The sequence below is a fragment of the Lissotriton helveticus genome, chromosome 7 (genome assembly GCF_964261635.1).
Source record: "Lissotriton helveticus chromosome 7, aLisHel1.1, whole genome shotgun sequence".
Classification (NCBI taxonomy): domain Eukaryota; kingdom Metazoa; phylum Chordata; class Amphibia; order Caudata; family Salamandridae; genus Lissotriton; species Lissotriton helveticus.
Window position 1 is genome coordinate 1,558,196,607 of NC_136068.1, and position 26,135 is coordinate 1,558,222,741.

The following is a 26,135-nucleotide window of genomic DNA, read 5'->3' on the forward strand; positions in this document are numbered from 1 at the left end:
CGAATAAAGCATTTTTCTGATTCTGATTCTGAATAAAGTGTATATAAATAAAGAAGCAAAATGTACATATTAAAACATGTTTGAATGGTGTGTAAATTCTAAGAAATGTTGGAGGCTACAAATTAAGTTGGTATCCTCAGATTGATTCATATGAGCAGTGTGAGTTCATCAAAAAGAGTATACCATGGACAATGGATGGTTTCAATCACATTTAGAAAAGCTACAAACTTCCCATTCAAATTTAATTTAAAATGTTCTTTTTCTATTTGTTTGAATTAAATAAAATATCTCATCACTTGTGTATTTGTTTGATGAAAGATTGTTTATGTATTTTTGTGCATTGTTTTGCAGTTCAAATCATCAACGTTTCTTAGGCCAGGGTCCCCTCATTCAAGTAATAACCCTGTGTCTGTCCCTGGATTCCAATAATGATTCTGTGGAGGTCCCTGCATTCCAGGAATGGTTAAGTGGGGGACACAGAAGTCAAAAGGTTAAGAACCACTGCTGTACAGAGGAGGGCTCTGGCAGTCTGACAGAGTATTACAATACAGCTAACAGCATAGCTTATGACAGTGATATTGCCAAGTGATACTTGCATTATCTATAACATTGCAAACAGTTGTTTAATTATACTGATTGTATCAAAGACATAATTGATTCATTGTATGGATTATGACTAATTAGGTTTCAGAAAAATGGTTACAACATAGGGGACACATTTTTGCTTTTTATGTCAAATATTGCATGTGGTTGTTTAGCCTCATCTAAAATACATGAATGGAAAGCAACCTTTAACAAAGCAGAAGTAATGTAACTCTTTATATTTTATTGTCTGTCACCTCTTGATGTTACCTTATGGTATATTGATTATATTGTGCTGATTTTGAGGTGGTAATATCATATTTGTCTCCACTTTTGGGACACGCTTGTAGGCAGATTTCTGCTTCCTGTTTATGTTGCTGTACCTCTGTCCATTCTTATGACTCTATGAGTAGAGACCAGGCTGAAACATTGCTATGCTCATATATGTCTATTTGCAATTATGAAGAGTATCTGGAGAAGTAATCAAAAATATTTATTTATATTCACATTCCTATAGCGCACACTCATCCCTCATCCAGTGAGGTTTTTTTCATCATCATAATCTTTATTCGATTTTATGGATAAAATTGCAAAAGACAAGTCATATAAGAACAGCATACAGAATACCAGTGTCATAGTCATTTGTATTTTAAGATTCCCACCAGAAAACGTACAAGAGAAAATCAATTAAAAGGCAAATTCAGCAACTGTAAAAAAAAGTAAGGCTGGTCTAACTTGGTTAAAATTGATTGGTAATAAAATTGGATGTATAAAATTATGTTGCAGGTAATTATATTTTGGGCAAAACATAACCACATGTAATGTGCCGTTGATCGTGGTGTTATCATAGTTACAAGGGGGCAAATCTGAGTGTTTAAAACAGCTGCCGTTAATAGGGGACCAGTCGTTGAAATAAATTGAATCTAAAATGCGTCATCAGACAGCGATGATGACGTGGCATATCCCAAGTTAGATACAATCAATAATTCTAACTGTTTTCACCAGCAACGCGTGCCGCATAAAATGTTTTGTTAAAGCGACATCTTCGCATTCTGACCTGTGCTTATCAATGAGTGCAGATTCAACCCATTTACCATTTGTGTGAGTTAAGCTTGTAGTGTTGACAAACATATCCGGCCTCCCTATAGCCCTCAGACTACGTGCCACGTATGCCAGCCATGGGATCTGTAGGGGCTTATCTAATAGTAAACTGTCTTGCAGGATCAGTCTGCTAAACCCATCTCCTCCTTTGTCCAAATCGAGTTCCAAAGTTTTAATGGACTAAGGCGGAGCTGATCAGTTAAATAATCCACACCTAGTTCGTCATAAACAATTTCATAAGGTTTGCTTTGACCAAAGTCCAAGAGACTCCTTAAAAACATATTTTCTACAACTTGAATTGGGGCTACCTGGCCGTATCCACAGATTCTACTGCCATAGCACACTAAGGGGATACATTTAGCCCTATAGATCTCCAAAACCGATTGGATTTGAGCGCACCCCAATCGGCTGGGAAAATCTTTGACACCAAATATCGCCCTGCTAAAAGAGGAAACATTTTTGGTTATTGAGCGAGTGACAACTGAACTCAGAATCCAGTTGTATTCCCTGATAGTTGAACTTATCTTCCTTTCCTAATGTGCTGGCCATCTATTGTGTACTTCATTGTTCTAATTTTTAATGGGCTGAAATTCATCACGTGTGATTTAGAAAAGTTGGTGGATAGGTCACGCCTATTCATAAAGTTAATAAAAAGGAGAGAGAAGCTTGTTTAGTAGTACGGGCCATTAAAACTGTATCGTCCGCATACAGTAGAGAAGGAATGGTGTGGCCACCTACTCTAGGGACATTGAAATCCTCAACAGTCAAGACCTGCTCTAAACTGTTGATATAGAATATAAATAAAAAAGGGGCTAAAAGGCAACCCTGCTGTACCCCTCGCTAAAGTTTAAAGTGCTCTGTGCATTCCCCATTGGGGCCAAATCTGATGCTGATGGACAGCCCGTTGTGCAAATCGCATAAGAAAATAATTAAGACTATATCAACATCCATCTGAATCAGTGAGTTACATAGTAGAACAGGAAGATGCATAGCATCATTATATCAAACAAAAGTAAATCCCATGTAACTGCAACAAGAATGTACATCTAAGGATTGAAACAGCAATTGGGCACACCCGTAGGGACGTAATACAGGAGACATAAAATGAGGAGCTAGAAAAAATACTTGGAGGTAGACAGTGAAGAAGAAGACAAGAGAATATGGTTTAGCTTAAAAGACACTGCAGAAGAGACCAAGAAGAGATTACCACCAGCCAGAGGGCACAATTACTAAGCCAGTTGTGGTTTGAACAAGAACGTTTTTACGTTTTTTTCAAAATTGGAGCAATCTTTCTAAACATCCCAAGATGGAAGATAGTTTCATAGTGCTGATGCTACACCTGAAAATGGCTGTTTTGTCACCTTTTGAGCTCTGCACTTTCAACTTACTAAAGTTAGGTTTTGGAGACTTCTCAGGCTTCTACTTTCCCCTACAACTCAAGGACTAATTCATGTTGGTAAATCAGGTTGTGCTCTTTCAAATGTCTAATTTGATTGGCTGATTCAAGGTAGTGGATCTTATTTAGACATAGAAGATGTGGTCAACGGATTTGAGTACCAAAATTTAATTCAACAAATCATATGGCCTTATGTATGTCAACGGTTTCGGAGCTTCATGTTTGATTAGCTAAATTTGTCGATTATATTGTCAAATTCAGCCAATGTATTTCCCTTCTGTGTGCAAGAATATTTTAATTATCATATTTACGAAATGCCCTTGTTATGTACTCTACTTCATAAATTACAGGAGATCTACAAGGAGACATAATGCTATCTTTCAAGCACATATGATGGAGTCGGCTGTTTGGCCTACCTAATTCAACTTCCGGAAACAGTTTTGTTACAAGCTTTAGCTAAGTAATTAAACATCCAATTTACTGAAAGGCTAACACTTTAATTATTGTGTGAAATTATATATTCCTGCTGAAATCCAAGTAACACTGACCACATAAAGTGTACCTGTTCATATTTGCGCAGTGGAAGATTCAGTCACCTTTTATATACTCATCGCGTCTGTCCACCTGATTTCCTGATGAATAGTTACTTTTCACGTGGCAATTGGTCATTTTTATGGAGTACTTCACAATGCCAACAAAAATAACGTTTTCACTCATATATAGTTTTTCATCAGATCTGAAAAATCTGAAAGTTCTGTGTAATAGAAGTAGAACTTTTCATCATTACATCCTCATTGCTACAGCTATGCAATGCTTATCTATTTGTGTCCGATTAACACGTGTAGGTAAAACAGATGTGTGCAACTTTTGCTTGATGAATAATATCACTTGTAAAAAGCATTACACGCCAATACCACTGATCACTGTGAACATGATATACCTTTTACAACATTTGGCAGATATCCTATGCCACAATCCAGCTTAATTTTCATTGTACACCAATGTGGCATGTTTTGCTTAGTGCACATTCAGGTGCAATAAAGTTAGCTCATATTCTTCTGTAGAAATGTAAATTAAAAAATGGCAGTAGAAAAATATTTTGACACCACATTGACAGTCCCAAATTAGTACACAAATAAGCAATAGATAAATTGCGTAGTTTTAGTGCAGCTGGGAAAATTAGACCTAAATCATCAAAGGATCACTGTTAATCCTCAATTTTTCTTTGATAGAAGAGGTGAAAGGTCCGCAGGAATACCAATCCATTCAGGCAGAAATGCAGCATCATAATGGAAAACTTTGAGGAACGGTGAATCCGGTAAAGTGAAGTTGTCGAGGTAGATCACCTCCCCGCCCGCTAGGTAACCTGCCCAAAACCCAAATGTGCCAATGGTCATAATGGTGTGATTGCAGTGGGCGAGGAGAGAAAAGTCTTTTCCCGGAGAGGACTCATTGCTATCACCGGAGAAATAGACATCTCCCCTGGAGTTATTAATATTCTCTTTGCACCACTGCATCCCATTGCTTGTCACTACAAACACAGGCTCTTCATATTTATTCCGGAAATAAGCCATAGCTTTGTCCAAATAGCCTTTATGGGCTACCACCCCTTTCCAGATGTTGGGCATCGTCTCTAGATAGTCCCCTCGTCGAACATGAACCCCAATGTAGGTTACGTTCTTCCGAGAGCCCTTTACTTTTTCCAAGTACTCGTTTGCTTCCTGCGTGATAAAATCATGGAATGTGAACTCTCTGAGGATCTCATGTCGGATGTGGTGGTAGAAGGTCCAGGAGCAGGGATAGCCTGTAAAGTAGACGTACTTCCCACGGATGTTCTTGTACTCTTCAGACATCCAGTCATGCAGCTCATAATACTCCCACTTTATCTTTTTAACCACACTTTCATGCACGTGTGGCAGTGTTATCTTGAAGATAGGTGCTAGCCAGCTGTGCATCTCTGGAACTATGTAAGCCGGACGGCCATTGAGCTTGGCCAAAGCATACAGCGCTGCATACTCGCCCATCTCATTGCCTAGCCGGCCATTAGAATTCATAGTCCATGCCCCATCAGCCGTAACTTTCTTTTTATTCTCTACACTTCTTCTTTTCTCGTGGTGGATATTCACTGGAAGAAGTCTTTGCTCGTGGTTGATATTCACTGGAAGAAGTCTTTGCTCGTGGTTGATATTCACTGGAAGAAGTCTGTACTCGGTCATCAAGTAATGTACATAAGTGTAGTGATAGCAGAAAGAAAAGATGCAAATAATAAGTAAGATAGCACCTACGAGGGTGCACCTCCCTTTAATCCCAGCCATCCCTAGACGCACACGTCACTTTGACTGGATGACCTGTGGAAAAAGAAAATTGCAGAAAATGAGTATTCTTCCCTTAACTACTGACACCTACTTGTCATCCATCTACCTTGAAAACCTTGAAGTGAGGAACAATAAGATTCTTTTAAGCTGTTTTCATTACTTTAAGTTCTAAGTATGATGCAATATTTTTCCTGATAGTCAAACTAAAATATATCAGTGCAGTGCGTATGATGGTGTTGTTGCAGTAATAATTTCTTCTCAGGTTAGGACTCAATACTGTCACTAGAGAGTAGGCGTGTTATCTGTAGTTACCAGTGTCCTCCTTGGACACCTAGCCGTACGCAGCTAAGTTAAGGGCTAGCTGCAGATCTCCATGTAAAAACTATGGGTTATAGGTTTGGAACAAACTTACTTACCCAACTACTCTTTTGAGTTTGATTTCACAAGCTCTGTTGGCTATTAATGACAAATGTTACTTGTAATGCTGTGAAACTGAACGAAAACTATTGTGTACAGTGCAATGTACGATAGTCATAAACTTGTTCAATTATTCATTTAAGGCTAGCAGCCCTTTCCAGGAATATGACACCTTTACCTATGTGCAACCTTGTGCAAGCCAATTTTTTCACATGACCCACAATCTTCCCAAATATTCCTGTCCCACCTGTTGACCATATTAATGGGAGGTGGAATGCGTGTACTGTATTACGAGAAATGTACTTCCTGTCTACATGGATGGTACATTTTTTCACTGGGCAGGAAGTAGGAAGAAATTGCATTAAATAGTCCTTACTGCTAATGGGTGGAGTAACAGACCAATGGAGTAGTACCCTACAATGTCTGCATACACGAAAAGGAGGGACTATTGTGTGCCCTGTAGCCATGTCTGTCAGGCAAGCCAAACAAGAGGGGCAGTCAGGGGCAACTAGTTGCACTAGGCCCTGTGCGCTCAGGTCTCATGCTGCAAAGAAGAAGCTTCTACAATGTATCACCTGACCTGTGTAGGTGAAATCACTGGCTGTCAGAGAGAGGTGTGTTGAATAAGGTGGCACAACAAACTTTCCATACAGCCAATGTGAACACTCATCTTGCCTAGTACTATGTGATGGGCCACTAGTTCTCTGCCTTATTGACTAGGGAATTCTGTCTTGTTGGGATCCTCTGTTTTATTGACAGATTCTGATCTGATGGCAGTATCTGAGTCGACAGTTATATTGAAGCTAGAGTTTGTACCTGCTGCCAAACTCTGGGGCCCTGCTTTTCTACTGGTGTCTGGGCCTCAGTTTTAACAAAGACTTACGGTAGGATCTTCTGACTCCCATCACTGTCTTACCTCACACTCATGATGTAAGTCATTTATTCCGGGAACGTGCATGTCTTGTGTGATAATGGAAGGATGCATGCAGTGGAAGATGCCTGTACCCAGGCTCGTAGTTCTCTGTTACTTTTTATTTCTTTTACTTCTTATTCAAATCAAGATATAAGATAGAAGCTCGTTGAGGAGCTCGGGTGACATATGTTTAGTCCCATGCACCTACCACCAACCAACAGCCTGGAAAGACTAAACCACTCAACGATATCACACACACAAACATGCCTCTTAAAAAACACTACGTCCTGTGCTATACCACTGACCTTTCTTTGCAAACATGGAAGGCATGGGTCACCTACAAGTGAGAAAATGAGTACTGAATGCATTTATTAAATGTTAATTAAAACCATTACAAACATGAGATACTAGTAATGAACAGTGATGAACCTCCTTTGTAGAAAAGCTAACAGCACACGTTAAGACGTGACGGTACACTTTTAAAGCTCTCACAAAATCTAATACATCTTAGGCATCTGGAAAAAAACAATGAACCTAAAGCAAGAAGAGAAAAAATGCATGTTAGCCCAAAACTATTTCCGATCAGAATGTGGAAGTATATTGAGAAACTGTAAGTACATTTTAGAAAAGTACAATCAACAATTTTTACATTTCATATAAAAGAAATAGTAGCCATTACCTCGGAACGACCTAATGATCTGAAAGAAACCCAACATTTTAGAAAACGCTTGAGGATTGTCTGTACTACTGAATCTTGTTTCAACTGTTCTTCTCACTGTGCACACCCCTGGATCTAAGACCATTGATCTTAAAAAGCATTGTCGCTCAGCCTAAAGAGGTGGCAAAATATATAAAATGCGAAAATAATTTTCATTAGAACATTGGAATGTGGGGAGCTCCTTTGAAGACAATGAAGTAGCTGTGTACTTATAATGTATGGTATAAGCCAAAAGCTCCAACATTCCAATACTTGTCTCTGTGTTTCTCCCTTTTTAATTTAGAACATTCTACCATTAGTGGTTGGAGTGTTCTAATAGCTTTGTAGCCCTTCTGCCTCAGGCTATACCAGTTGTTAAAAGCCCTCTCGCTCGTTATATGCCCTCGCCGCTCAGGCCTTTTACTCAGGTTTAGGGCCTTTAACAACTGTTATGGTGCTCAGCAACGGGCTTAAAGACTATATGAGAACATCGGAATGTTGGGAGCTCCAATGAAGAAAATGAGGGGGCTCAGGGCTAATAATAGCTGGTGTAAGCCTCTGCTCCAACATTCTAATGTTTATCTTCTGTTTTTCCCTTTTTAGTTTGGAACATTCTATTTGCAGTGGTTGAAATGTTATAATGGCCTTATAGCCATTTTGCCTCGGGCTATACCATTTGTTATAGGCCCTCTCCATCATTATAGGCTCTCGCCACTCTGGTTCAGGGTCTTTAACAACTGCTGTAACCCTTGGCAGTGATGGATGGAATGCTTGAATTAATCTCAGCCACTGGTGATTACTCAGGGCCACAAGCCAGTCCATCATTATTTAGCACATAACATGCCACCTCAGTTTGAACCCAGCTGTTTGCAATTCAATCTTGACCTTGTTCCAATGGGAACTGTACAGCCCGAGCTGCCAAGCCAGTTCCTCCCTCAATGAGAACACAAGCAGTCCAGAACAGGTATTGCCTTAGTTAGGGCTCATCAGCCAGGTATAGCTTGGGTCCAGTGATGGTGGACTGGGATGCAGCCGAGTAATTACCAGCAGCTGAGATTGATTCAAGCATTCTGCCCATCACTTTTTAAAACACTCTTGAACTCATAAATTGGTAGCAATGTTCTTGTTTGCGATAATTAATAAGAAAGCCCTAGCCTCAACGCTGGTATAGCTGTCGGCCACATAGCGTGAGAATAAAAAGGATACAGCTGATTCTTATGCACCCTATGTGAGTACTCTCCAAAACTATCCGTGAGCGGTGATTTAAAATGCTCATATTTGTTCTACGTCATCCAACTAGTGAGAGGTAACGTGGATACTAATTCAATGAGATATTCAAAACACAGAATTAAGATCGAATGAATATCAGGACTGCACAGGCATGTAATAACTTTTGCCAAAAAAAAGACAAAAAAATAAAATAATACTGGCTACTGGTTTGAACGTCCCTGATGCAGTGTCCGTGTGACAAACTGCAGCTAAATTTCTCATTTTCTCTGACACGGTTTGTTTTAGTGTGGGGCTCCTGGCAAGTACTCTGCATGATTGGATATGGTGCTCACCGTCAGAATGACAGATTACATCCAAAGTAACATGGAAGGCTGCTGTGCCTCCATAACCAGGCAACTTCTATAAGGTAATGGCAGCTGATTATAAGTAGCGTGCCCAAGGCCTCTTTTGTAAATCTGGGGAGTATGTCTTAACTTGGCCCAGGATTCCTGCTTCTTGCAAGTGTTGTGCGTCGGGATGCTTGACAATTTTGAGCTGCTATCCTAGCTCCTCTTCTCTCTGTTGTGCGTCTGTGTGTCCTTTCTCGTTTCCCACTTCCCTGCATAAACCAATGTAAAGTCAAGTGCATATGCCTGTTTTTGAATTGACATCCACTGAATGGAGCAGGAAATGTTTGTGCTCAGTGGACCTGGTCCAAGCCAGTCTGAGCAGGCAGCCTGTGGCCAGAGATGAGCAACATTTGCACAATGACTGTGAATAATTGTATGGTTAAAGATTCCACCTCTTCCTTAAAGAGAGAGCCTACCTGCCTGTCCTGGCATGCTGCGTTCTGTTGAAGAGACCAGCAGAACCTGATGGTGCAGAGAGCATCTGGTTGTCAGTCCACGCCTTTTAGGGATATTTTCCTTATGTCTGACTGTCATGGAGCTACTTTATCCTCAAAAAGAAAAAGTGCTTTGACATGATATCTCCCACTCAAAGTTTGTGGACAACTCTGAATTTGAATGGTCGGGTGGTTAAAGGCCAGCTGCCACTGTAGTGAATATAAATGAGGTAGCCCCTTTGGCTTACCAGTGTTCACCGTGCAATGGAAGACGCTCTTCACACCTGTGCAGAGAAAGTTTACAACAAGAGGCACCAAAATTGGCTGTATGGTCTTGGTAATATGCACTCCTAAAAGTCCTATTCATCGTCCAAAAATGTTGAAATCAGATCAGACAAAAATGAATAAACTCCCTCAGAAGATGTCTAAAAAGCAACCTTGGCCGAATTCCTTGACTTCATCCTTGGTGAAAACCCCCACCTTAATATCCCCACATCCCGATAATACAAATTCGCTCAGATCCTGCGAGCGTGGATTAGGAAAACTTAATACTTATTATCTTCACACGATCTCAAATTGGCAGTGGAGAGATAAACACTCTCCTGGATGGCTTGTGGGACTTCAGTACTATTAGATCTCTCCAAAACGCATGTGACTCCTTTAAAAGCTGTTCTTCACTCTGCTGCTAGGATGCTGACTAAATAAAAAAAAAGTTGACCATATCACAATACCAATCCTCATTTACTTTTCATGTTAACCCACTGAAGCACACATTTCTTTAAACATAGCAAAAATGCCCTATAAAGCAATTAAGCTTCGCACCCGTGAATACCTGACTCATGCTCTTACACTGTCTGCAGTCTCCTGCAACATCAGAAACTCCAGCAGCTTCGGTCTTGAAATAACATTGCCTTAAAACAGAGCATCCTCATTGGAACTTCTAGAAGTGCCCCAAAACTCTGTAACTTCCTGCCAGGAAATCGCCTTTGTTTTTTATAATAAAACCTTTTTCCACATTTGAACTTGGGAGCCCTATTCACCATCCATTTCCTTCCATCATTTACCCTTTTATTGCATCTTCATGTCTCCTCTGCAACCTTCTCGTAGCATGCCTGCTCTTTCAAGTCCCAATTTATATCTTTCTTTATGGCAGCCTAGTGACACATGAAACTTGTGACTACTTCAACCAGTTTTGCACTTTGCGTTGTGTTACTTCTAGGTTTGCTTTGCCCATTTGTTCAAGACTCTCAGCATATAATATGGACTCAAGCCGCAATACAGAGATGGCTCTGCACAACATTCATGGCAGAAACCTACCAGTAGAGCATCGGATGAAGACCAACATTTGTCGAACCTTGGTTCCATTGATAGGGGACTATAACAATGCAGTAGAGGAATGACACCTGAAGGTTTGGGAAGACCGCTGAAAGTTCAGTCTACATAGGACGACATAGTCCCAATGACTCCCATGTCATTCTGAACAAAACATACGTAGTGCACAGACTTAAAACATATTTGGGGTCATATTTCTGCTTCTGTAAGTGCCACAACCTTCATTTATTTTGTATCGATATATGAGTTACTGCTCTACATTTTGATCTTGTGAATAAACACCTTTACTCCTTTAAAAGCTATTGCTCTACTTGGCCAATGAACTTTAGTGAGAGTTATAACTCCATCTCACAAAAATACCTTGTTGCTCAAGTCATACACTTTCATTTCGCACTGTGATGCATTGTGGGACTTTTAGTATGGGCTACTTCATTCAATCTCACTGCAGTCCTCTAAAATGATTTACAAAAGTAATGCCCAGGACTGCAAATGTTATGCACTTTGACTTGGAGTCATCAAGTAACCTTCTGCAGCCATCTGTGTTAAGCAGAAATGCCTAACATTTAATTTGTGCTTCAATGTCTGTGTTTATACTTCTGAAGTTTTGCATTAATATTTCCACGTTTGTTTACAAGGCTAATGGCTGGCTAACAAGGATGTTGCCCCAGTGTTTGTAACACTAAGTATGCATGCTTCACCTCTGCTTGCAACTTCTCTGTCATACTGTCTATGACCTACTCAGGATCTTTATGCACCCCTTCTTTAATGCTACAGGTACTCGGAATACTTTGTTCTGGTGTGACCGTACAGCTGTTGTGGACCTCATGTGATCAACAGAAAACGTACTTTATGAGGCAATACTGATACAGGGCTTTTGGCTTCAGAACAAATGTTGAAATAATGAGTATAGATTTTGGTTGGGGGCAGTTGTGTGCATCCGCTGAAAAGAAAGCATATATTGCAATTTTTGCTCCGTAGGAAAGCTTATGCTCAACGTAGCAGGACTGAGTCGGTTATGGTGATTAGCCACTCACCAAGGCTTTAGGCCTGCACTGTTTATTATGAAATGTTCAGACAAAGATAGTCGGCCTAACTTATTTACTGTGAAATTCAGCTTCTAATAGTAGATTAGGATTACAGTATGTTCCATGCATTCTGTTACCATAGTAGGCTAAGGTTTGCAGAGTGGTGTAAAAATGGACAGTGGTATCAGACCACTCTAAGCAATCCAGCTGTGTGGGACTTACTGGAGGTACCTGGTGGGCTAGTTGGTCCCCAGGGACCCTTAGTATTCAAGGGGACTTAATCCCTCAATTTAGAACCTGCCAGGAGGGGTGTTTGCAGAGTGGTGGAGAAAGGGGGCGAGGCCTGTGTCCAGCTTTCATCAATCCCACTCTCTGGGACATTCTGGAGGTATCAGGTAGACTTGTTGGCCCCTAAGAACCCCCAGCAGCGAAGGGGACTTTAATCCCCATCCACGAGCACGCCAGGAAGTGTGTTTGCAGAGTGGGGGGGAAAGGGAGCATGGCCTGCTATGACAACTTAGCAATCCTGCTGTGTGGGACTTACTGTAGGTAATAGGAAGAGTAGTTGGCCCCTAAGGATGTCCTAGGGGGCCAACTAACACTCTCGTTACCTCCAGTAAGTCCAACACAGTGGGATTGCTAAGATGTCTTCAGAGGCCATGCTCCCCTTTCTCCACCACTCTGCAAACGTGCCTCCTGGTAGACTACAGGATGGGGGATGTAGTCCAAGTTACTCCTGAAGGACTTTGGGGGCCAAGAAGCCCTCCTGGCACCTCCTGTAAGTCCTACCCAGCATCCTTTCTCCACCACTCTGCAAACTTGACTACTGGTTAAAGAAGTGTTTGCAATGTAATAGGTTTTGCCTTTGGGAGAGTAAGAACTATTGGCGATGTAAATGTAAAAGCTTTTTTAATAATGTTTTTTGGAATGGAGTGGATGTACGTTGTGTGTGGTGGAATTATGTGGGAAGTTGTGCAGTGAAATTATGTGGATAGAAAGTATGTGGTATTTATTTTATAGGAATTATGTAGAGTGGGATTATGTGTTATGGAGAGTAATTATGTGGTATGGTAGTCTGTGTTGTAGAGTGGTAACCTCAGGTTTAGTCTTCTTCATTTCCATAGAAGCTAAACTATGAACTCAATGAGACAAAAAAAGAAGGAATCACTGAGGAGCACTTCTGGACCTAGTCAGAGATATGAGGAGGGCCATTAGAATTATGTGACTGTTTAGCTGCACCAACTTTTGCACAATTATACATTTTCCGCATTAGCCACCTAATTCGTCATCTGCTGCCTAATCTGCAGATTTGAACAAAAAAAGCCTTGTTTCTAGTTGAAACGGATTAAACGTTGACAAAAATGCAGCAAGTGTTACAGCATGGTGGAAGGTCCTTGGTAAACGTAGAATGGTCACCTATTACTTATTACTAAGTGTGGGTGTTAAATTGGTACTAATGGTGTGCTAGCCACTCTTACTTCTTTCTCCTCCTCTCTTGCCTCTGTCTGCATTTCTGTTGCTTCTTTCTGCATCTTTCTTTCTTAATCTGCACTTCTTTTGCCTCTTTCTGCACATCTCTTCTACTTTCTGCACCCCTCTTGCCTATTTCTTCACTCCTCTTCCCCTTTCTGCATTTGTTGCTTATTTCTGCAATTCTCTTGCCTCTTTCTCCACCCACTTCCCTCTATCTGCATCTCTGTTTCTTTTTTTCTGCAGTTATCTTGTGTCTTTCTGTACCTCTCTTGCTTCTTTCTGTGACCCTTGTGCCTCTTTTTGCACCCCTCTTCTCTTTCCGCTCTCCTCTTGCCTCATTCTGAACCTCTGTTCTTTCTGTACTTCTTTTGTTACTTTCTGCCCCTCTCTTGCTTCTTTCTGCAGCCCTCTTGCCTCTTTCTCCATCCTTCTTCCCTCTTTCTCAACATCTGTTGCTTCTTTCCCACCTCTCTTGTTTCTTTCTCCACGCCTCTTCCCTCATTCTGCACCTCTGTTGCTTCTTTCTGCACCTCTCTTTCTTCTTTTTGTACCCCTTGTGCCTCTTTCTGCACCCCTCTTTCCTCCATTTGCACCCCTCTTGCCTCTTTCGGCATACCTGTTCCCTCTTTCTGCACCCCTGTTCCGGCTTTCTGCCCACTCTGGTTCTAAATGCACTTCTCTTGCTTCTTTCTCCATCTCTCTTGCTTCTTTTTGCATCCTAGACCCACTTTCTGTACCCCTCTTCCCTCTTGCTGCACTCCTATTGCCTCTTTCAGTACCTCTGTTGCTTCTTTCTGCACCGCTCTTGTTTCTTTCTGCAACCCTCCTGCCACTTTCTGTACCCCTTTTGCCTCTTTGTGCACCTCTCCTAACTCTTCCTGCACATCTCTTGCCTTTTTCGGCAGTTCTCTTGCCTCTTTCTGCACCTTTATTTAATCTTTCTGCACTTTTCTTGCCTCTTTCTGTACCCCTCTTGCCCTTCTCTTGCTTCATTCTGAACATCTGTGGGCTCTCTCTGTACCTCACTTGCTTCTTTGTGCACCCCTCATGCCTCTTTCTGCAACAATCTACCCTAATTCAGCACCTCTCTTGCCTCATTCTGCACTTCTGTTCCTTCTTTCTTCACTTCTTTTGTTTCTTTCTGCACCCCTCGTGCCTCTTTCTGCACCCCTCTTCTCCCTTTCTGCACTCCTCTTGCTTCTTAATGCACATCTTTTCCTTTTTTCTGCACTTCTTGTGTTTGTTTATGCACCTCTTATGCTACACTCTGCTTCCCTTTTGCCTCTTTCTTGACCCCTCTTCCCCCTTTCTGCATCTCTTTTGCTTTTCTCTACACTTATCTTGTGTCTTTCCGTACCTCTCCTGCTTCTTTCTACGCCCCTCGAGCCTCTTTCTGTACCGCTCTTCCCTCTTTCTGCAGTCCTTTTGCCTCTTTCAGCACCTCTGTTGCTTCTTTCTGTACTTCTCTTGCTTCTTTCTGCACCCCCAATCAATCAATCAATATTTATTTATTTTTTTATTTATTTGCAAGCTTATACCGCGCTGGGAATCGACTCCCTAGGGAGTATCTCCGCGCCATTGGCAACGTCAGAAAGCAAATAGCCCTGTCATGTGTAAATATCATACTGCAAGTATCAATAGTTGAATAAAAAAGTTTTTAGTTTTTTCCTGAAAGGAAGATGATCCCTGCAAGCTCTGATTTCCAGGGGGAGTTCGTTCCAGAGTTTCGGGCCGGCCACTGACAGAGCTCTACCGCCTTGTCGTGATTTCCAGAATCTGGGGACACATAGTAGTTCATGGTCTCCAGATCTCAGAGTTCTTACGGGGATATATGGGGAAAATTTCCCTGTTAAGATCTCCGGGCCACTACCAGACAGGCACTTATGGATAGTGCAACAGGTTTTAAACAGCACTCTCTGTTTTATGGTAAGCCAGTGGAGTTTTTTTAGAAGGGGTTTTGAGGGGGTTCTGGCCGGGACGTTTAGAAACAGGCGGGCAGCCGTGTTCTGCACAACTTGAAGTCTGGCGATGACCCCTTCATTGGCGGCTAGCAGCAGACCATTGCAATAGTCCAGTCTACTCAACACGAGTGACTGAACCAAAGTTCTTCTGGTGGAATCAGGTAGCATGGGAAACACCCTACGGAGAAGACCAATAACGTGAAAACAGGAGCCTACTACAGAAGTAGCGTGATGTTTTAAAGTAAGCTCCTGATCCAGTTTGACTCCCAGATCTTTCACTACCATTTTTGGCTCTGGGACTGGGCCAAGATCACAAGGCCACCAGTCCGGAGTCCATAGTCGTTTTGCTTCCCCAAAAAGCATCAACTCCGTCTTGGAGACGTTGCACTGAAGGAGATTTACTGCCATCCAGCGTGCTACTTCTTTCATCCCTTGAGCAAAGGAGTGGCGCACTTCAGGAGTCAAGATTTTAAAGGGAAAGAGGAGTTGTGTGTCGTCTGCATACGATACAGGGATAAACCCGTGGGATCTCACGATGTTAGCTAGGGGTGCCACGTAGATATTAAATAATGTAGGGCTCAAGAAGGAGCCCTGTGGCACCCCCTTTGAGATCACCACCTCCTCTGACTGGTAGGAACCCAGTATAACTCTCTGAGTGCGCTTGCTAAAAAAACTCCTCAGCCAAGCCAGCGCCTTGCCACCCAGACCGATGTTAACTAGTCTGGTGGTCATGATCTCGTGTGACACCGTGTCAAACGCCGCTGACAAATCTAATAGCACCAGGATAACGGAGTACCCCTTATCCTGAAGCATACGGAGATTGTCAGTGACGGACAGCAAGGCGGTCTCGGTGCTGTGCCTAGGCCTGAAACCCGATTGAGAGGGATCTAGTCCCCCTACACTCTCAATGAAGTTGGATAAGTGCCGATTAACAAACTTCTCGGCCAGCTTCCCTAGGAAAGGGAGAAGAGAGATGGGTCTCAGGTTCGTGAGGTCAGTCCATGGAATGGAGCTGTTCTTACGTAAAGGCCTCACCAAGGCACGCTTCCAATTAAGGGGAACCTCACCTGAAGCTATAGATAAATTAAGCACCTGTTGAATTCCTACTCCTAGATCTTCCCTTAGGAGAGACATCATCCGGGCTGGAACAATATCTGACGGGCAACCGCTCTTAGTCTGGTTGATAAGAGTATAGATTTCCTCGATAGATATAGGGGGGAATTCAACCAGTTTATTAGCACTAACTCCTGTTGTGCAGGGGTAAGGTGGAGCCACACTATCCACAGTGCTAGAGATATTAGGAGAGGAGTTTGAGGCCAGAATCCTTGCATAAATACCCTCAATCTTCCTTACAAAGAACTGCGAGATACTGTTGCAAAGTACCTGGGACTCAACGTCCTCAGTTTCACAGGCTGCGGGTTTAACAAAGGTCTGTAAGATCTGATAAAGGACTTTCACATTATTACCTGCAGCTGTTATTTGGTCTGCTATGTGATGTTTGCGAGCAGAGCGTATTGCTTTATGGTAATTTTTCTGTGTGGTCCTATAAAAGACCTTATCCTCAGCCTTATGAGTAGCTCTCCATAATTTTTCCGATTTCCGTGCCGCAATTTTTAATTGCCTTAGATCATCTGTGTACCAGATTTCTTGTCTTGGGGCAGGACGGGGCTTATATGTTTTAAAAGGAACAACAAGATTAATGGAAATAGCTACTGCTTCATTGAGAGCTGTTAGTGCAGCATTAACATTGTTCCCATATTCAGGCCAGTTGGGTTCAATAAAGTTGTCCCTAAAGCTCTCAGGCTTCAATTTATTCCAGGGTCTTCTAACATCGGCCAATATTTTATGTGCTCCCTTAGGCACATAAGTGGATCGAGTGTAAAACTCAATAATAGAGTGATCCGTCCAATCCACTTGGCAGGGAGGTAAACACTTTATGGAGGCGGAGTTATATAGCACAAGGTCCAAAGTGTGACCAGCTAAGTGCGTGGGTCCCTGATTAGCTTGGTGTAGACCTAGAGTGGTTAGATCTGCCAAAAGAGTCTGCGCCTCCACACAAGAAGAAAGTTCACTATGGACATTAAAATCCCCTACCAGGAGAAAGTCAGAATCAATCTGTATGTGTGGGGCCAGAATTTCAACAAGTTGGAGAGAGAAAATCCCAAGCGAGCCAGGGGGTCGATAGGCTAATGCTCCCTTCCTTATATTTTTCGAATTAGGGTTTATAGTAAAGATGAGGAGCTCCATTTGTGAATTACATAAGGTCTCAGTAACCACAACCTCAAGGTCTTGTTTAAAAACAATAGCCAGTCCCCCACCAGTTTTGATGGGTCTGTCCACCCGTACTAATTTGTATCCTTGTGGTATCCCCATAGTAATGGCTGGAACAGAGTGGGGCTTCAGCCACGTCTCTGTTAGAAAGCATAGATGAGGTTTTTCTGATGTTATCAAATCCCAGACCTGGGTGGCGTGGGCAGCCAAAGAGCGAACATTGCACAGTAGGTTCTTGCAAGACAGAGTTGAGTCAATCGAATTGTCAAGTGCAGTTTGCTGGCATTGAGAGAGTTGTAGCCGACGAGGTGTAATTACTGCACTACAAGTAAATTGAGTATGACAGATTATGCAAGAAAACGGTCCCTCCAATCATGGCATTTGTATAGTGCGCTACTCACCCGGAGGGTCTCAAGGCGCTTGGGGAGGGGGGATCTGCTACTGCTCGAACAGCCAGGTCTTGAGCTGCTTCCTGAAGGCGAGGTGGTCCCGGGTCAGGTGGAGGTGGGTCGGGAGGGAGTTCTAGGTCTTGGCGGCCAGGTAGGAGAAGGACCTTCCTCCTGTTGTGGTTCTTCGGATGCGGGGGACGGCGGCGAGGGCGTGGCTATTTGATCGGAGCTGGCGTGTGGGAGTGTAGAAGTTGATGCGGCTGTTGAGGTATCTCGGGCCTTGGTCGTGTAAGGCTTTGTGTGCGTGGGTGAGGAGACGGAAGGTGATTCTCTTGTTGACCGGGAGCCAGTGCAGATCTCTCAGGTGTCCGGAGATGTGGCTGTGTCGGGGGATGTCGAGGATGAGTCTGGCTGAGGCGTTCTGGATACGCTGAAGTCTCTTCTGGAGCTTGGCGGTGGTTCCGGCGTAGAGGGCGTTGCCGTAGTCCAGTCGGCTGGTGACGAGGGCCTGGGTGACCGTCTTCCTGGTCTCGGTGGGGATCCACCGGAAGATCTTACGTAGCATGCGCAGGATATTGAAGCAGGACGAGGACACGGCGTTGACTTGTCTGGTCATGGAGAGTGAGGAGTCCAGGATGAAGCCTAGGTTGCGTGCGTGGTCTGTTGGTTTGGGTACGGTGCCCAGGTCGGAGGGCCACCAGGAGTCGTCCCACGCGGAGGGCGAGGAGCCCAGGATGAGAACTTCCGTCTTGTCTGAGTTCAGTTTCAGGCGGATGGTCATCATCCACTCGGCTACGTCTTTCATCCCTTCGTGAAGGTTGGTTCTGGCGGTGGCGGGGTCGTTGGTGAGGGAGAGGATCAGCTGTGTGTCGTCGGCGTAGGAGATGATGTTGAGGTTGTGTTGGCGTGCGATGGCCGCAAGGGGGCTCATGTAGACATTGAAGAGGGTGGGGCTGAGCGAGGAGCCCTGAGGAACGCCGCAGATGACTCCAGTGGCCTCTGACCTGAACGGGGGTAGGCGGACTCTCTGTGTCCTTCCAGCGAGGAAGGAGGTGATCCACTCCAGTGCCTTCTCTTGTCTCTTTCTGTACCACTTTTGCCTCTTTGTGCACCTCTCTTGCCTCTTTCTGCACCGCTGTTCCTTCTTACTTTACTTTGTTTGTTTCGTTCTGCACCTCGCATGCCTCTTTCTGCACCCCTCTTCTCTCTTTTTGCACTCCTCTTGCCTCTTTGTGCATATCTGTTCTTTGTTTCTGTACCTCTTTTGTTACTTTCTGCACCTCTCTTTCTTTTTTCTGCACCCCTCTTGCTTCTTTCTCCATCTCTCTAACCACTTTCTGCACATCTGTTCCTTAATTTTCACCTCACTTGTTTCTTTCTCCGCCCATCTTCCCTCTCTCTGCACCTCTGCTGCTTCTTTCTGCACCTCTCTTGCTTCTTTCTGCACTCCTCATTCTTTTTTCTGTACCCCTCTACTTTCCTATTGCACTACTCTTGCCTCTTTGTGCATATCTGTTCCTTGTTTCTGCACCTCTTGTGTTTCGTTCTGCACCACTCATGCTTCTTTCTGCTTTCCTCTTGCCTCTTTCTCCACCCCCTCTTCCCTCTTTTTGTATCTCTGTTTCTTTTTTCTGAACTCATCTTGTTTCTTTCTGTACCTCTCTTGCTTCTTTCTTCACCCCTCGTGCCTCTTTCTGTACCCCTCTTCTCTTTCTGCACTTCTCTTGACTCTTTCTGCACATCTGGTCCATCTTTCTGTACTTCCTTTGTTATTTTTTGTACCTCTTTTGCTTCTTTCTGCACCCCTCTCGCCTCTTTCTCCATCCCTCTTCCCTCTTTCTGCACACCTGTTTCTTCTTTCTTACTTCTCTTGTTTCTTTCTACACCCTTCTTCCCTCAATCTGCACCTCTGTTGCTTCTTTCTGTACCTCTCTTGCTTCTTTCTTTACACCTTGTGCCTCTTTTCCCAGGCCTCTTCCCTATTTTTGCACCCCTCATGCCTCTTTCTGCACACCTGTACCCTCTTCCTGCACCCCTGCGGCCTCTTCCTGCACCTCTGTTCCTTCTTTCGGCACCTCTCTTGTTTCTTTCTGTATCCCCCTTGCCTCTTTCTCTACCCCACTTCCCCCTTCCTGCATCTCTGTTGCCTCTTTCTGCACTTCTCTTGCATCTTTCTGCACCTCTCTTGCTTCTTTTTGCACCCCTCGTGCCTATTTCTGCACACCCCGTGCTCCCTTTCTGCACTCCTCTTGGCTCTTTCAGCACCTCTAATACTTCTTTATGCACTTCTCTACCTTCTTTCTGTACTCCTCATGTATCTTTCTGTATCCCTTTTGGCTCTTTCTCCAACACGCTTCCCCCTCTCTGTATCACTGTTGCTTCTTTATGGACATCTCTTGCTTCTTTCTGCCCCCCTCTTGCTTCTTTTTGCACCCCTTGTGCCTCTTTCTGCAGCCCTCTTCCCTCTTTCTGTACTTTTCGTGCCTCTTTCAGCACCTCTGTTGCTTCATTCTGCACTTCTCTTGCTTCTTTCTGCACCCCTCTTGCCTCTTTCTGTATCCCTTTTGCATCTTTATGCACGTCTCCTGCCTCTTCCTGCATATCTCTTGCCTTTTTCTGTAGTTCTCTTGCCTCTTCCTGTACCTTGTTTGCTTCTTTATGTACTTTTCTTTCCTCTTTCTGTACCTCTCTTGTCTATCTCTGCCCCATTGTTGCTTCTTTCTACTCTCCTCTTCCATGTTTCTGCACTCCCTGTCCCTCTTTCAGCACATATGTTGCTTCTTTCTGTACTTCTCTTGCTTCTGTCTGCGCTCCTTGTACCTCTTTCTGCACCTATGTTCCTTCTTTCTGCACCTCTTGTTTCTTTCTGTATCCCTCTTGCCTCTTTCTCCACCCCACTTACTCCTTTCTGCATCTCTATTGCTTCTTTCTGTACTTCTCTTGCTTTTTTCTGCACTTCTCTTGCTTCTTTTTGCACCCATCATGCCTCTTTCTGCACACCTCTCCTATGTTTCTGTACTCCTCTTGCCTATTTCAGCACCTCTGTTCCATCACTATTCACTTCTTGTGTTTCTTTCTGCACCCGTTGTGCCTCTTTCTGTACCTCTCTTCTATCTTTCTGCACTCCTCTTGCCTCTTTCTGCTGAACTGTTCCTTGTTTCTGCACTTCTTTTGTTTCTTTCTGCACCTCTCATGCTTCTCTCTGCTTCCCTCTTACCTCCTTCTCCACCCCTCTTCCCTCCATCCACATCTCTATTGCTTTTTTCTACACTTATCTTGTTTCTTTCCGTACCTCTCTTGCTTCTTTATGCACCCCTTGTGCCTCTTACTGTACCCCTCTTCTCTTTCTGCACTCCTCTTGCCTCTTTCTTCACCTCTGTTGCATATTTCTGCACATATGTTGCTTCTTTCTCACCTCACTTGTTTCCTTCTCCACCCCTCTTCCCTCATTCTGCACCTTTCTTGCTTCTTTCTTTACTCCTTGTGCCTCTTTCTGCAGGCCTCTTCCCTCTTTTTGCGCCCCTCGTGCCTCTTTCTGCACACCTTTACCCTCTTTCTGCACCCCTGCTGCCTCTTTCTGCACCTCTGTTCCTATATCTGCACCTCTCTTGTTTCTTTCTGTATCCCGCTTGCCTCTTTCTCTACCCCACTTGCCCCTTTCTGCATCTCTGTTCCTTCTTTCTGCACTTCTCTTGCATCTTTCTGCACCCCTCTTGCCTCTTTCTGTACCCCTTTTGCATCTTTATGCATGTCTCCTGCCTCTTCCTGCACACCTCTTGCCTTTTTCTGCAGTTCTCTTGTCTCTTCCTGTACCTTTTTTGCTTCTTTATGCACTTTTCTTTCCTCTTTCTTCACTCCCATCCCCTCTTTCAGCACAGATGTTGCTTCTTTCTGCACTTCTCATGCTTCTTTCTGCACTCCTTGTACTTCTTTCTACACCTCTGTTCCTTCTTTCTGCACCTCTTGTTTCTTTCTGTATCCATCTTGCTTCCTTCCCCACCTCACTTACTCCTTTCTGCATCTCTATAGCTTCTTTCTGTACTTCTCTTGCTTTTTTCTGCACCTCTCTTGTTTCTTTTTGCACCCATCATGCCTCTTTCTGCACACTGCTCCCATTTTTCTGTACTCCTCTTGCCTATTTCAGCACCTCTGTTCCATCATTCTTCACTTATTTTGTTTCTTAATGCACCCGTTGTGCCTCTTTCTGCAGCCATTGTGCCTCTTTCTGTACCTCTCCTCTCTTTCTGCACTCCTCTTGCCTCTTTCAGCTCAACTGCTCCTTGTTTCTGCACTTCTTTTGTTTCTTTATTGCACCTCTCATGCTTCTCTCTGCTTCCCTCTTACCTCCTTCTCCACCCCTCCATCTACATATCTATTGCCGTTTTTTTACACTTAACTTGTTTCTTTCTGCCCCCCTCTTGCCTCTTTCGCCATCCCTCTTCCCTCTTTCTGCACATATGTTGCTTCGCTCTCACCTCTCTTGTTTCATTCTCCACCCCTCTTCCCTCATTCTGCACCTCTATTGCTTCTTTCTGCACCTCTCTTGCTTCTTTCTTTACCCCTTGTGCCTCTTTCTGTAGCCCTCTTCCCTCTTTTTGCACCCCTCTTGACTCTTTCTGCATACCTGTTCCCTCTTTCTGCACCTCTGCTGCCTCTTTCTGCACCCCTGTACCTTCTTTCTTCACCTCCATTATTTCTTTCTGTATACCTCTTGCCTCTTTCACTACTCCACTTCCTCTTTCTGCATCTGTTGCTTCTTTCTGCACTTCTCTTGCATCTTTCTGCACTGCTCTTGCTACTTTTTCCACCCCTCGTGCCTCTTTCTCCATAGCCCTTCTTCTAATTCTGCACTCCTCTTGGCTCTTTCTGCACCTCTGCTGCTTCTTTATGCACTTCTCTGGCTTCTTTCTGTATCCCTCATGCCTCTTTCTGTATCCCTTTTGGCTCTTTCTCTGACCCACTTCCCCCTCTCTGCATCACTTTTGCTTCTTTATGCACATCTCTTGCTTCTTTATGCATCTCTCTTGCTTATTTTTGCATACCCTGGTACCTCTTTATGGACACCTTTTCCCTCTTTCTGCACCACTCTTGCCTCTTTCAGCACCTCTGCTGCTTCTTTATGCATTTCTCTTGCCTCCTCTGTACCCCTTCTGGCTCTTTCTCAAACCCACTTCCCCCTTTTTGCATCACTGTTGCTTCTTTACGCACATCTCTTGCTACTTTTTGCACCTCTGTTGCTTCTTTTTGCACCCCTCTTCCCTCTTTCTGCACTCCGCTTGCCTCTTTAATCCCCTGTGTTGCTTCATTGTGCACTTCTCTTCCTTCTTTCTGCACCCCTCTTGCCTCTTTCTTTACCCCTTTCACATCTGTATGCACGTCTCCTGCCTCTTCCTGCACATCTCTTGCCATTTTCTGTAGTTCTCTTGCCTATTTCTGCACCTCATTATTTCTTTCTGCACTTTACTTGCCTCTTTCTATACCCCTCTTGCCTGTTTCTGCACCACTGTTGCTTATTTCTGTCCTCCTCTTCTCTTTCTGCAGTTCTCTTCCCTCTTTCAGCACCTCTGTTGCTTCTTTCTGCACTTTTCCTACCTCTTTAAGTACCCCTCTTGCCTCTTTCTGCAACTCAGTTGCTTCTTTCTTCACTTCTCTTGCTACTTTCTGTATCTCTATTGCCTCATTCTGCACCACACCTGCTTCTTTGTGCACCCCTCTTGCCTCTTTCTACACAACTTTTCCCTCTTTCTGTACCTTTGCTCCTTCTTTCTTCACTACTCTTGTTTCTTTCTGTACCCCTCATGCCACTTTCTGCAACCCTCTTCTCTCTCTCTCTCTGCTTCCCTCATGCCTTCTTCCTGCGCTTCTTTTTTTACTTTCTGTACCTCTATTGCTTCTTTCTGTACCCCTCCTGCTACTTTCTCCATCCCTCTTCCCTATTTCTGCACATCTGTTGCTTCATTCACACCTCTCTTGTTTCCTTTTATACCACTCTTCCATCATTCTGCACCTTTGTTCCTTCTTTCTGCCCCTCTCGTTTCTTTCTGTATCCCTCTTGCTTCTTTCTCCACCCCACTTCCCCCTTCTGAATCTCTGTTGCTTCTTTATGTACTTCTCTTGCTTCTTTCTGCACCTTTCTTGCTTCTTTTTATACCCCATGTGCTTCTTTCTACACCCCTCTTCCCTCTTTCTGCACTCCTCTTGCCTCCTTCAGCACCTCTGGTGCTTCTTTGTGCACTTCTCTTTCTTCTTTCTGCACCCCTCTTGCTTCTTTCTGTACCCCTCTTGCCTCTTTCTCCATCCCTCTTTCTGCACATCTGTTGCTCCTTTCTCACCTCGGTTATTTCTTTCTCCACCCCTCTTCCTTCATTCTGCACCTCTGTTGCTTCTTTCTGCACTCCTCAGCCCACATTTTGCACCCCTCTCACCTCTTTCTGCATACCTGTTCCGTCTTTCAGTACCCATGCTGCCTCTTTCTGCACCTCTGTTCTTTCTGCACTTCTCTTTTTTCTTTATGTATAACTTTTTTCTCTACCCCACTTCCCCCTGTCTGCATCTCTCTTGCTTCTTTTCGAACCCCTTGTGCCTCTTTCTGCATCTGTCTTCCCTCTTTCTGCACTCCTCTTGCCTCTTTCAGCACCTCTGCTGCTTCTTTTTGTACTTCTCTTGCTTCTTTCTGCACCCCTCTTGCATCTTTCTGCACCTCAGTTGCTTCTTTCTCCACTTCTCTTGCTTCTTTCTGTACCTCTCTTGCCTCTTTCTGCACCCCACTTACTTCTTTGTGCACCCCTCTTGCCTCTTTACACCACTTTTCCCTCTTTCTGCACCTCTCTTGCTCTTCCTGCACCTCTGTTCCTTCATTCTTCACTTCTTTTGTTTTTTTCTGCACCCCTTGTGCCTCTCTCTGCTTCCCTCTGACCTCCTTCTCTACCCCTCTTACCTCCGTCTACATCTCTATTGCTTTTTTCTGCACTTATCTTGTGTCTCTTTGTACCTCTCTTGCTTCTTTCTGCACCCCTTGTGCCTCTTTTTGTACCCCTCCTCTCTTTCTGCACTCCTCTTCCTTCTTTCTGCACCTCTGTTCCTTCTTTCTGCACTTCTTTAGTTACTTTTTGTACCTCTCTTCTTTCTGTATCACTCTTGCCTCTTTCTCCACCCAGCTTGCCTCTTTCAGCACCTCTGCTGCTTCTTTCTGCACTTTTCTTGCCTCTTTATGTACCCCTCTTGCCTCTTTCTGTACCTCAGTTACTTCTTTCTTCACTTCTCTTGCTACTTTCTGTACCTCTGTTGCCTCTTTCTGCACCTCACCTGCTTCTTTGTGCACCCCTCTTGCCTCTTTCTACACAACATTTCTCTCTTTCTGCACCTCTCTTGACTCTTTCACCACCTTTGCTCCTTCTTTCTTCACTACTTTCGTTTCTTTCTGCACACCTCATGCCACTTTCTGCACCCCTCTTCTCTCTCCCTCTGCTTCCCTCTTGTCTCTTTCTCCACACTCTTCCCTCTTTCTGCATCTCTGTTGCTTCTTTCTGCACTTATCTTGTGTTTTTCTGTGCCTCTCTAGCTACTTTCTGTAACCCTTCTGAATCTTTCTGCACCTCGGTGCCTTCTTTCTAAACTTCTTTTTAACTTTCTTTACCTCTATTGGTTCTTTCTGTACCCTCTTGCTTCTTTCTCCATCCCTCTTCCTTATTTCTGCACATCTGTTGCTTCATTCACACCTCTCTTGTTTCCTTCTCCATCCCTCTTCCGTCATTCTGCACCTCTATTCCTTCTTTCTATACCCCTTGTTTCTTTCTGTATCCCTCTTGCCTCTTTCTCCACCCCACCTTCCCTTCCTGCATCTCTGTTGCTTCTTTATGTACTTCTCTTTTCTCCTTTGATTGAGGAAGACAGCATAAGATTGCTTTGCCGAATTTTATGCGTTTTTAAAATTACCCGATTTGTATATTTCATTTTGTATGATTTTGCATTTCCCCTGTTTTTAAAATTCTTGACCACATACCTGCACGATAAAATAGCTGCCCTGAAGCTAAAACGCACCGCTATTTTGCGGGTTACACTTTACTCCAGTTACACTCAGAAGCCAGGCGGTGGCCATCTTACTACAGGCGAGGCACGCCGGAAGGCGATCCGGACTCTCTAGGCGTCACAAGGGCTCCGCCCGCGCATTTAAAGGAGGGTAAATCCAGTGTTCTGGTTACTTTGATTGA

The 26,135-nt window shown here is 43.8% G+C and overlaps 1 protein-coding gene across 1 annotated transcript in view; it reads right to left on the reverse strand.

Annotated features, from left to right (window-relative positions):
* Positions 1-759: 759 nt before the first annotated feature.
* LOC144770495 (galactoside alpha-(1,2)-fucosyltransferase 2-like) overlaps positions 760-26,135 on the reverse strand; it is a 107,156-nt gene continuing 81,780 nt past the window's right edge. Inside the window, exon 2 of the mRNA XM_078655052.1 lies at positions 760-5,427. Within this exon, the coding sequence (XP_078511178.1) occupies positions 4,294-5,394 (1,101 nt within the window). The 5' untranslated portion in view covers positions 5,395-5,427 and the 3' untranslated portion in view covers positions 760-4,293. The remainder of the gene's footprint in view (positions 5,428-26,135) is intronic.